Consider the following 12767-nt stretch of genomic DNA (forward strand, 5'->3'; position numbering starts at 1 on the left):
GAGTAGAGGGCACCTAGAAGAATGGCAGCGGCCTCCTAGCTACTGCTCGATGTGAATCTCGTGACGGGCAGCAGAATGGCCTCCACCATTTCCGCCATGACATGGCCTGCCCCCCCCCACCCACCCTTTCCTCCTCCTTGACCCTAGCCATCCATCTCCTTCTTGGCATTGAATCCAACCACCCCTACCCTCCCGTGCATAGCTCACACACCTCTACTGTCGCCTATGCATGTGGCCTCCTTCATCTCACACCACTGTTCCAAACACCAAGGAGAAGGTAAAGGAGATGTACGAGAAGGGATGTACGGTTCCATTGTGTATGTTAGATTTTGCACTACTTCCTCCAAATTTCTCAACTCCGATCCGTAGTCATTATCTGTACTCTCTAAACTTCTATTACCAACGTACCTTATGTTAAAACATTTAAGATGGGTGCAGGATTCCGTGGCTGATTGGAGGAGCTGTGCGGAAGGATAGGATCCTTTGCTCGTAAAGGTATTCTAGAAGCTAGCTGTAGCATAGGAATTCAAGCTCAAGTTCCTCAACTATAGTGAACTTTTGTACAACATTGGTGATCAGTTCATATGGTACTCCCTAGCTATATGCCAAATCATATGGATGCTTTTCAAACATGCATCCTTGCAAAAGAACGTGATCGGTAATTTCAGTGACATAATCCATAGGCATAACATTGATGTTGAATTGTGCCAAAGATTATGTAATAATACTTCCATTTATTAATAAATCATGTAAATGTTGTTTTTAAGAGAATGGGCCAGAGGATCTGTGCAAAACAACCTAAATATTAACAATGCAAGGATAGTTAACCCAAAGTTTAATAGAACAGAACACCGACATGAATACCTTGCATCCAAAACCACAGTTTAATAGAACAGAACACCGACATGAATACCTTGCATCCAAAACCACAATAAGAGAGATAATTAAAGCATCTATCATGAACACTACAGCTACAAGCTAAGTACAACAGGTACACACCAAATACCAAAAGTGTCTTGCTGCAACACCAAATGTTTGTATTTTAAAAGATTTCTCTAATTTTTATAATCTCACAATCACTTCTTTTTGGATGTTTTATATTGAATGAGGGCTCATGCACGAACCCAACTCTAATTCCCCTTTTCTCCAAATGTTCGCACCCATCCACAACGAGTAAACTCTTGCCACTGGTTCAAAAAATTCAGCGGCTGCGGCATCCCACAACCTCCCTTCCTCTGTCTATCTTTCAATACATGTTTGATGTAAATCACTTCAAGCTCCATAACTTTGATATAGATCATATATCCATCTGAGTTCATTTAGGAAATTAAAATTTTGTTCTTCGAAATAGATATCAAATGAAACAACTTCCAACTACAAAGATATAAATTTCATCTAAACTATGTCCCCATCGAACTTCAAATGAAAATATTGTAATTATTTCTTAAAATAAGGTAGCTTAACAGTCTTACTAAAACCCTCACTGAAAACTTTATCCATTTGAATTTTGCTAGATTTAATTGGATTTGATATATTTAATCTAATAAACTCTAAAGGCAAACACAAGTACTAAACAAACATACTACATGGAAAGAAGTAAGGCGTTAGCCTCTATCCGATGCCTAGGGTCAGGCATCGGCCTTTAACCAATGGCTCGGGTCAGGCCTCTCTGGCTAGGCAGCACAAACGTAACCGATGCCGTGACTATGGATGATTTAATCCTGGTTTAATGATATTAATTAACTCTCCACTTTCTAAAATCACACTCTCGGCTCTCTCTCTCTCTCCATATTTTCAATGAGTGTATATGTGATTCTGATCTTACTCTAACACCCTACCTCAGCCTAAAAAATCAACATTAGTCTAATCTAGACATTTGAGCGGACTCAAGTTCTTATGGTATCACGTTTACATTTTCGTTCCCCCTTAGTTTAAAACAATTAACCCTGAGATACCATGGCTGAAGCCTCGATCAAGGCTTTTAATTAGACCTTACCCACCTAAACTTTCAAGATGTACTAAGGGGCTGTTTGTTTGGAGGGGCTAATCCATAAGTCCCTCCACGTTAGTCCCTTGTAGCCCCTAAAATACCAAACAGAAGGGACTAAAAGGGACTAAAACTATCTAGTTCCATAAGTCCTTAGGGAAAGTGCTAAAAGGGACTAAAGGCCTATAGTACACCTACTATACTACTCTAAACCTATAGCTATGTATGTGTGCTGTGTACTATAGAGTAGGTCATTTAATAAGGTTTTAGTCTCTTTTAGTCCATCTAAACAAACAGGATAGGACTAAAAGAGACTTATGTTTTAGTCCTAGGACTAATTTTTAGTCCTAGGACTAATTTTTAGTCCTAGGACTTATAGAAACAAACAGCAACTAAACCTCCACCACTACACATTCACTTCTAGGCCACATAGGCCTAAATCACACTACTATTAAGCTTCAAATGGGCTAAGGTGTTACACTTACAAACGGTGAACATGCTATGTAATGGTATGTTGTAGATAATTATTTCTTTCATCAGTAGTAGCACTAGTGAATCACTCATTTATATGATGTTCATGGTACTAATTTCTGGATTAAATTATATTGGTATTTGATAAAATTTCCAACATTAACATAATGTTCTCTTAAGCAAGCACCTATAAAAATTGATTTCCCAGGTGTTGTGTTAGACAATAGAACCCTTTTGCCAATATCGCAAAAGCAGATTTACATAACCAGAATTTTCTTATGGCCGACTGTAAACATATCAAACCAAGGTGTCTTGCAAAATGGTTATTTTATAGTGATATGTCAAGAACACATCCTAAACCCATGTAAAATTAACATTAACAATGAGATGGGAAAAAATGGTTTATCAAGAGGGTAGATGATTTTCTTGACAAAAATTTAATTCAGATATATCAGAGTTCGGCAAGGTTCCTATTTTGTGCATGTGAAAAGAAGAGTATTAGTTTGCTGAACACCAAACACATTAACAAGGAACAGGCTGAAGTTCTATATACTCTCTCCGTCCCTAGATGTTTGACGTCGTTAACTTTTTTATATACGTTTGACCATTCGTCATATTCAAAAAAAATTTGCAAAATATGTAAAGCTATATATGCATAAAAGTATACTTAACAATAAATAAAATGATATAAAAATAATTAATAATTATATAATTTTTTTAAATGAGACGAATGGTCAAACGTATATGAAAAAGTCAACAACGACAAATATTTAGGGACGGAGGTACTATATAGTACACGGTTAATCCTGAATGGTGTCAACATTTTGTCATTGGCAGAGAATGGCAGTTAACAATTGAAGGCACCATGCACGGTTATGACCTATGTATAGTTTCATCTCAATAAGGCAGATTTAATATAGGACAGTATTTATTCCAGTCAGCACTAGTGGTTGAGCACTTTGATTTGTCGCAAGTAGTAGTGGAACTAAATGTTTCAACATGATCAATTATGGAAGGAATTGATATTTCATACACAGAATAATTGGGTGTGCATTAAAATCTTACCCCTTTCGATCTTGAAAGAAAAATCCAGCTAAAAATGTCCAAATAGGCGACAATATTTTTTGTCAGTAATTAAGTTTTTTCTCTTTAAAGCGCCATAATAAAAATTGACTAGGAACAATTGTTAAATCAACAGTAATCCTTTTACCAAGATAGAACTTTGTTTTTTTTTATCCTAGAAACAGAACTATCACAAGCAAATTACAGCTTTCCAGATTTGCAATTGCTGAACTGACATTATTCACAGACAACAATTTGATCACCATCACCCTAAATAAATTAAGCCAACCCCATGGAATTCCATCCACAGATTAAACACTGCAACAACAGAGAAAAAACATGGCTCGAGAACCGAAGCATCTCCTTGCTCTCCTCCTCTGCCTAATGTTCGCCCAAGGTAATCAATCATCAAAACCAATCATCCTCTCATCACAAATTCGAAATGTTCCTTAGCTGCTAAAACAACAAAGAAACCATCACATTACTGCTCTTCTTCTTCCTCTGGATGCATTGGAACCTCCCATCTTTACATGAAATCTCACCAGGCAGCAGTGTGTGCCTGCGCTGCATGAACGACCACGTCGTCGTCAGTCAGCGGGTGGACGACCACGGCGAGGACGTCGGCGGCGGCGGCGGCGGCGTAGTGCAGACGTCGACGCTGTACATGTTCAAGGTGACGGTGACGAACCGGTGCTGCTGCGAGGTGAGGAGCGTCGTCGTGGCGGCGCCGGGGTTCCAGAGCGCTATCCCGATCGACCCCAAGCTGTTCCGGCCGAACTCCGGCGAAGGGGAGACGGACTACCTCGTCGGCGACGGCGGGACGATCCCGGTGAAGGGAAACGTCACCTTCGCCTACACCTGGAGCACCGTCTTCAGGATGGATGTCGTCTCCATGACTGTATTTCGCTGCTTGTAGGATTTACAACGATGATAATTAATTGAGTCGAATTGGATGTATGATCCTCGATGGATTGGTGCGGGATTGGATCGATCAACTAAGTGTAGAGCTAAATCTACTGAGCTACTGAATATATAATTGATGAAAAAAAAAGTGATCATCATTTAATTTGATGGCCTGTGTGGCACACGGAATCAGACTATATGCTGGGTGAGTGATCTATCATGGCATCAGTGATTCCTTACACTCCAGTAGAATGATCTCATTCCGGCCTCATTATTTCGCTTATGAATTTTCGAACAATGACATGATGATGGGAAAACCAATGTCATTTGTCAACTCAAACAATATCTTAGGGTCAAAAGGTCACTTAACCACATCATTAGATGAAAAATGGAAACATAGGTAGTTCATATTTTTCTGTCAAGTCGAACAAAATTTAGCATTTTTATCTGGTATAAATTTCCAAGGTGTACATGTAAGAAGATAGATGGTTGTACGTATTGCGGTTTGTGCTACAAGCTGGATGTTCCCGAGAGTACGAAGAACGCTGTAGTCTGTACTGTGGACATGATAATTGATCGTTCACTGAAAAATTACTGTGGAACATCAAAACGGAAAGGAAAGAAGCTAGCAATATTACTGAGAAAATTCCTTGTGTGGCCCTTTGATATCATCCTTTCCATCTCCTAATTGAGTTCTGTTAATACGTTGCATGATACCTAAATTCTGCAACAGATAGGGCAGGGGAATATTCCACATTTATGAGAAAAGGTGATAGGTGATTAGATCAAAAAAGCACTACACCATATCTCATTTTCTTTTTCTTAGGAAGCGTGGACAACTCGTTAGACCGGAAGATCACTGCACTGCACCTTAGAGCATCTCAAACAGCATGGCTAAATGTTTCTCCAAGCTAAAAATTTAGCAATTTAGTCCCAAAATTATACTCCAACAGACTTATCAATCTAGCTGGCTAAACTACTCCCTCCATTGGTTAAATTTGCCCAGCCAATGCTGCCCCCTCCCTGAAGCTGCGCCGCTTGGCCGCCGCCTCCTCACGCCAGCACGGCGCCTTGCCTCCGCCTGCTGCCTCCGAAGCCGCCCGCCCCTGCGCCGCCTCCCTGAGCCCCGGCAGCCGCTCCAGACCCTTCGGCGTCGCCGTGCCGCCCCAGTGTCCTCCGTCGCCTCCCCACGCCGCCTTCTACCTCAGTGGAAAAGAAGGAAAGAGAAAGAGAAAGAAAGAGAGAAAGATAAAAAGAAAGAAGAGAAAGAAAAAGAAAGAGGATGACAGGTGAGGTTACAATGTTATAGACTTAGAATAGAAAGAAGAGATGGAGAGACAGTTAGAGAAAAAAATAAATTTGACAAGCCAAGTAAAATAAAGAATGACCAGATAGGTATTTGAAGAGTCTAATTTGGACTGTCTGTTGAAAATGCTCTTATGTATTTTTCATGCGAAGTGTGGACGACTCTATCCTCCGTATATACAACGTGTTGTATTATTGTTGTTTTGCTACCAACTAGAAAATTGAATAAAAAAGAGAAAAGCAAGGGGAAAAATGCTACGAGTTGAGGCTTGCCAAGCTATACGAGCTCGGCTTAGCAAGCTCACGAACATCAAGTCAAGCTCGAGCTTGGTTTGAATCCTAGGTGAGCCGAGCTTGAATCAAGCTCATAATGAGTGGAGTTCAAGGAGCTCACAAGCCTCAAGCTATTTTAACCATATACAATTATCTAATACACGATTCATAATATAGAACTATAAATTTAAATATAGCCTTATCCAGATATGCAAAACTATAAATTTAAATATAGCCTTATTCAGATATACGGTTCTAGATTATATTTAATCATATAAAAACTAGCTAAATTTTAGAATGGATTGATTAGTTAAATACTTAAATATACCCTGAGGAGATAAACTACATTAATACACCATGCGCTAAACAGGACCTGTCTTGGACAGGACAGCAACACCTGGAAAACCAGAAGAAAACTCTCAGAACAAAACCAGCATCCTAACATGACATCTTAAAAATGAACAGGGGCGTACAACACACGGAAGCTAATACAACATTTCTGCACGCTGTTTAACAACAGGGCAGCTAAATAAATATCTTAAAATCGCGAGCTTACAGCCACAAAAGCAACAGCTAACTTAACCTCAGACAACCAGTTAAGTACAAAACTAAAGATAAGTTATTGGCAGATGTAACACCTGCCTTGATCTACTTTCTTGGTTTTTATTTTCCCCACAATCTCTGCTGCCAGTCCACCAATCCTACCTAGAGTTCAGATCGAGTTCTCCTGATCTGCGCCAGTCTTCTTGCATATCAGAGTTCCCATTCTCCGGTTCATTTTCATCGTTGAGGAAATCCTCAGATGGGTCTTCATCGTCCCTTTGAGCATTTGCCCATCCATCTTCACCCTGTTCTTGCATCATCTCATGGCTAGGACCATCTTCGCCCTGGGATGCCGCAGCATGGGCCCTCAAAGGACCATGACCAATCATCTCTGAGTGCGCTTGGGCCTCCACTCTAGCCTGTTCGGCCATTGCCATACGCATCTTAGCTTCAGCAGCCTCACGACCTGCTTTCTCCCTTGATTCTATCTCTGCTCTTAGTGTCATCATGGCTTGCTTTTCCTCCATTAACAAAGCCTGCTCCAGCATGAGCCGCTCCTCTGATCTGAACTCGCCAATAGTTCTTTTCTTGGTCATTATATTGTACGCCAAAACTTGCTTCTCAAAAGTAGTTGTGAACTCAGCAATTTTCACAAGAATGTTATGGTCCCATTGTTGCAGGCGAGAAGGAATTTGTCCAGTTGTATCACTGTCAAGGATTCTGTCATCTTCTTCAGCCTCGTAGTCAGCAACCACATGGTAAGGTAGTAGCCTAGCATGCACAACAATGAAAAAGATGGTATCAGTAACTTCAGATGTCATGAAGGGATCAAAATCTACACGTACTGAGACTGCACACTTAAACTAATGGATAACTCAATTCAATTTATATGCAAATTCAGAGGGTATTTTTTCGAAGCTGGCATGTTTGAAAAATCAAAGATGATTCTTGAATGCATAGTTGCCTACCTTATTCTGTGCACGGGGCATTTAATTATTTACCATTGCTACATTAACGAGTTTCCAGATTTGCTACTCCGTGTGTCTATCCTCACGTATCATAGACACATAGGTTAATTGTCACATCTGAGAGTGGCAAATCCTTAAATATCCCTCTGTGCACAGGGTTTATACAATAGAATTCTTTGACATAAAATGAAAACGCATAGGGATGATAAAGTCCATCCATATAGTAAAAGAGGAGAACTGAACAAGACCCACAGGTGAGATGTTCTACCCACATTGGGGAATTACCCCCACCAAATTTGGCACATTAAGAATTTGTGCATTAGGATTAAAATAATTGAGAATGACCCAACTATTTCTTTGCAACACTCTAGGCTGCACTCCTTTGCATCACCAGATAAGAAATAAGTCCTTTTCTATCACAAACAATAAGCACAATAGACTATTTTCAACATGTAACATATTATATCCTAAAACGTAATACATAAATGTTTCCCTCTTTATAGGAAGATTATTCAGAAAAGTTATTGCAAGGACACAATTGTTAGTCCAAATCTGAGATTTAATTTATTCATGAAGTTTGCACTGACAATTGTTGCGATCACATTTCACTGAAAACTGAAACTGAACTCTTAAAGTCAGAAGGTATCGCACAGAACTACAGAAGAATTCTGTGGTCTACCCCTTCACAGCATACAAGGCTAATGCTGCGATAATAATCCAGACGACAATGTTGAATACAACAGATCTTTGTTCTCATATAATTGTTATCATAATATTCTTTACTAATTGATTTATCAGAATTATTGGTTGTTTAATGTATCATAAAGTGTTAAGACTTGTGGGCCCATTTGACATCAGGAAATACCTCTTGGCCCTTATTATACTACTCATTATTCAGTGGCACTTCGAAGCGGTAGGTTTGGGAAAAGCATATGGAATGGGATACAAAAGGCTGGGTTTGCAAGTGGATACAAATTTTCAGGAGTAACACAAATAACTCATGATTCAACTACTAATGTTTTTTATTCTTTGGGAATAAAATGGTGGCAATGAATTTAACACCATGAATGCCAAAAGCAACCGCATATATCTAAAGGAAACATATTTCAGATGTGTGAATGCCATGCCCCCAAATATACCATGAGGAGATAATAGGGAAACATCGGGATTATGTGCAATAAATATTTGAAGAACTCAAATAGTAATTGAATTCAATTATGCCTATCATTGACAGACAGATGGAATAGTTATGTTACCAAAACATGTCCAAATGATACTTACTAATTCTTTTGCACAGGTGTCCTCTGGATTCCTAACATTAAAATGTTGTTTTTGAGTTTATTCATAAAGAGTGGTTTCATTCAGAAAAAACTTGCCAGCACCTAAATTGACCCCAGAGGAAACTCTGTTTTCTCAAGAAAATATTTCCACTAGTAAGCAGTGTTACTGGGACTTGGACTTAGGAGTCCGAGTCTGATTTGAACTCAGGTGTCCGACTCGGCAAACTCTAAAAATTAGGATTCAGGGACTCGTCTGATATATGTAATTTATTAATTAAAAGATAGGAAAATTGTTTTGATCTAGTAGAGGAAAAGGATCACTAAGGGCTAGTATGAAAGTAAAATATAAAATTTAGGACTAATATGGAAGAAATCAATTAAATGAAGTTCTCATAATATTTAGAGTCCAGGGGCTAAATTAGAAGATGACAACTGATATTTGTCCACCCATCCCAATTGTGTCGGCGCCACGCCATCGCTAGTTCTTTTTCCAGCGTTGCTTCTCCACCTGATCTACCTCCGCTCAAGATCCAATGCTCCCTGCCAATGGCAAGGCCCTTTCCTTCAGCTGCTGCCTCCATCCCCTCTACTCTTCCCTCTTCCCATGCCGTCGCCGCTCCTCGTCATCGGGCAACACCAGTTGGGCTTGGTGGATCCAACAAACCCCTTCCCATGTTGCCGCTGCTCCTTGCAATTGACCTCCCCTCTACTTTGAACTCCGCCAGCCGCATCAGACGCAAGTTGTACCGTGTCCAACCCACGTCGACACAGGAATGTGTTTCGCTGTGGCAAAAATATTTCAGACTCGCGAGTCCCGGTAACACTGCTAGTAAGTACTGTCTTTAAGATATAAGATATACTACTTCCAGTCAAAAACACATGTCATTTCCAACATCTCCTAAGAACTTTCAAAACATCAAACATGTATATATTATTTGGATTGAATGTAGGAAAATCAAATGTGCAGATTTGTTACAGAAAGTACTTTCATAATAGTGTACACTCCTGGGTTTTATAAATATATTGGAATGGGATTTTGTGGTCAATATTGCATTCTGAAGACTGTGTTTATGTCCAAAAGACATGTTTTTTACTGGATGGAGTAGATACTAATCGGAAGCCTCCTAGCAAAGAACGCACAGGGTAGTAGCTCTCATTTTATAGGGCAGTCACTGTGCCCTAATACCCCTCTTGGAATGCAACAGGGTTTTCATAACTGTTGCAAATACAATATGTACTGCCACAGTTCTAAATGATTATACAATATAGTAACATAGCAGCAAAACAAGAGTTTTTCTATTACAAAATATACTATTAAATTAAGGTATTGACCTTAACAAGAGATGCATACAAAATATTCCACTCAATCACTGACAGCTATTACGAACCTCTGGATTTGTCACGGAAGTAGCAAATTTGCAATGTCAAAGAGTGCCAAATGCAGTTTAGTCTATTCAACTTCGCTTATGTTGCATAACTCATGATTACTCCAACTACATGCTTTGCTTGTGCAATAATTAATCACTCAAACAGAATGCTGAAGCAAGAAACTGTTCGTCACAAATAACACAGAATGGATCAAGGAAACGAAGAGTTAAGAATGACTACAGGAGTTTAAATGCTTCTTAGGTTAGAGTTCAAAAACATCTGCATCAGTACCATAAACATGCTATAGAAAACCTAAGATAAAGCAATCCACGAAATCACCCAGTTACTAGATGGATAAAAAAACAGCTTGCAAATACTAGCTATATTTGCTGAAAAACTTAAGTATGCCAGTCTAAAAAACCAAAATCCATATCAGCTAAACTAATCAAGCACCATATCCGTAAGAGAGAGCCTGCAATTCGTATTAAACAGGTCCGAACATGGCACTACGAATTTCACTCATGAACCACATCAAGGATTAACAATCCGCACCGGGAATAACCGCAAACATGACCAGGACAAAATATTTTCTTGGTTCTCAGTTCTCCCTAGTATTCACTCTTGCGGTACAATTTTGTCCGATGTATTTCCACATAGCTGCAAGCATTAGGTAGGTGTACAATCTACCAGATAGCACGGAGATGATGCAATCACGAGGTTGCCATTAACATTTCTTATACGCTCCCAAGTTCTAATCTAGTCATCACTACGAAGCCCAAGAAATCGAAAACAATTCAGTCATCCAGGTAAGCCCTCAAAGCCCGAATAGGCAACAGATTCATCTCAAACCCTAACCCCAAACCAATACAGGTAAGGAATTAAAGCACATCCATTTCAGTTGACCCACCATACGGATGAAGATTACAGGCAATATGTTTGATAATTGGCCCAAAAAAAAGAGGAGAAATTTGGTGCGATTCCCCCACCTGTTGACGGCGTCCTCGAGGGAGTGGAAGGGCGTCTTGATGTCGGGGTTGCACACCCGCATCGCGTCCTGCAGCGCCATCTCCACCTCGGGGCTCCGCACCCTCGCCGCCACCGCCTGCTGCTGCTGCGGGGACGCCTGCGACTGCGACTGCGAAGGCGACGGGCCCCCAGAGTGGGGCTGCTGCGGCTGCGAGGGTGGCGGGTGCGACGGCTGGGGCTGCGGGGGCTGCTGGAAGCGGATCGGGCCGAGCGGGCGGAGGTGGGCGTCGATGTTGGAGGGGAAGCGGGTCATGGCCTGCTGCGACAGCTGCTGCGGCGTCGGCGCGTGCCCCTGCCCCTGCCCCTGCCCCTGCCCATGCGCCTGCGCCTGGGCCTGCTGCATGAGGAAGATCTGCCGCTGGAGCTGCTGGTGCTGCGCCGCGGCGGCCGCCGAGGAGGAGGTCGGGGTGGGGTTCGCGGCGGCGTCGTCCATGGCGCGGTGCCGGTGGCTGCGGATGGAGGGAGGGGGGGGAGTGAGATCTGGACGAAATGGTTGGGCTTTCGGTTTTCAGGCAAATTTTGGATACACCGTTGTGCTAAACTTTGCTCTTGGACATGAAAAACGTATGGATTCGAACGAAAATATGTGAAACTTTGATCGTTCGAAACTAGCCTGTCTATACGGTAAGTTTTGAATGAAAATGATAGGCCTCTTGTATATACTCTTTTCTGTCCCATAAAAAACCAACTGATTTTCATGTCCAGCGTTTGACTATTCGTCTTATTTGAAAAATTTTCAAGAAATTTTGAAAAAATTAGTCACACTTAAAGTACTATTTATAATTTATCATCTAATAAAAAATATTAATCGTATTTTTTTCAAATAAGATGAAGAGTCAAACATTATGGCTAAAAAGTGAAAGATTGAGGGGTCGTTTAGATGGGGCTAAAAAGAGCTCTACGTCACATCGGATGTTTAGACACTAATTTGAAAAATTAAACATAGACTAATAAAAAAGCTAATTTTATAAATGAGTGGTAATCCGCGAGACGAATTTTTTAAGCCTAATTAATCTATAATTAGAGCATATAGCATCACATTGGTTAATCATGGATTAATTAGGCGTAATAGATTTGTCTTGCGAATTAGTCTAACATTATGGATGGGTTTTATTAATAGTCTACGTTTACTATTTATAATAAGCATCCAAACATTCGATGGAATAAGAGACTAAAAATAAGTCGCTTCTCCCAAACATCACCTGATTTATTTTGGGACGGAGGGAGTAGACAATAACGGATCTATAAAGTTTTTATCTACTTCTATTGTTTTAGAATGGTTTGGGTTTAGCATGACTACGTAACACGTTTTACGGTGAGAAGAGTATGGTTTCGTATGAAAAAGATAAATTATGATATGCATCACTCAAAATAAGTAGAATTTCAGCACACTTAGTTAGTCATTCTAATAAATATGATATTTAATTTTATTTTCATAATGTTTATGATTGCCTTCCTGAAAGTAGTTGGAAACTAGTCAACCGGCCCCATAATATTTCAATTATAATAAAAAAAAGACCAACTAATGAAAAAACACATACTTTCGACAAATAAAGGACCAGTCAATTTGATTTAAAACCT

At 40.2% G+C, this 12767-nt stretch overlaps 2 protein-coding genes across 2 annotated transcripts; one reads left to right on the plus strand and one right to left on the minus strand.

The window, feature by feature from the left end:
- Positions 1-3859: 3859 nt before the first annotated feature.
- LOC102706809 lies at positions 3860-4436 on the plus strand. Its single transcript, XM_006664819.2, has 2 exons — positions 3860-3917; positions 4066-4436. The coding sequence occupies exons 1-2, from the start codon at positions 3860-3862 to the stop codon at positions 4434-4436; spliced, it is 429 nt and encodes a 142-aa protein (XP_006664882.2).
- A 1950-nt stretch (positions 4437-6386) lies between these two features.
- On the minus strand, positions 6387-11672 carry LOC102704765. The gene is made up of 2 exons (XM_006664812.3): positions 11147-11672; positions 6387-7315 (listed from the first exon to the last, which is right to left on the minus strand). The coding sequence occupies exons 1-2, from the start codon at positions 11617-11619 to the stop codon at positions 6703-6705; spliced, it is 1086 nt and encodes a 361-aa protein (XP_006664875.2). The 5' UTR covers positions 11620-11672; the 3' UTR covers positions 6387-6702.
- Between the last annotated feature and the right edge of the window lie 1095 nt (positions 11673-12767).

This window comes from Oryza brachyantha, chromosome 12 (genome assembly GCF_000231095.2).
Source record: "Oryza brachyantha chromosome 12, ObraRS2, whole genome shotgun sequence".
Lineage (NCBI taxonomy): Eukaryota > Viridiplantae > Streptophyta > Magnoliopsida > Poales > Poaceae > Oryza > Oryza brachyantha.

Excerpts from the sequence above, each read along its gene's own strand:
- LOC102706809 (XM_006664819.2), top strand. The coding sequence starts at position 3,860 with ATGGCTCGAGAACCGAAGCATCTCCTTGCTCTCCTCCTCTGCCTAATG. Across the intron at positions 3,918-4,065 it reads CTGCCTAATGTTCGCCCAAG|GCAGCAGTGTGTGCCTGCGC; the intron begins GTAATCAATCAT and ends AAATCTCACCAG.
- LOC102704765 (XM_006664812.3), bottom strand. The coding sequence starts at position 11,619 with ATGGACGACGCCGCCGCGAACCCCACCCCGACCTCCTCCTCGGCGGCC. Across the intron at positions 7,316-11,146 it reads CTCGAGGACGCCGTCAACAG|GCTACTACCTTACCATGTGG; the intron begins GTGGGGGAATCG and ends TGTGCATGCTAG.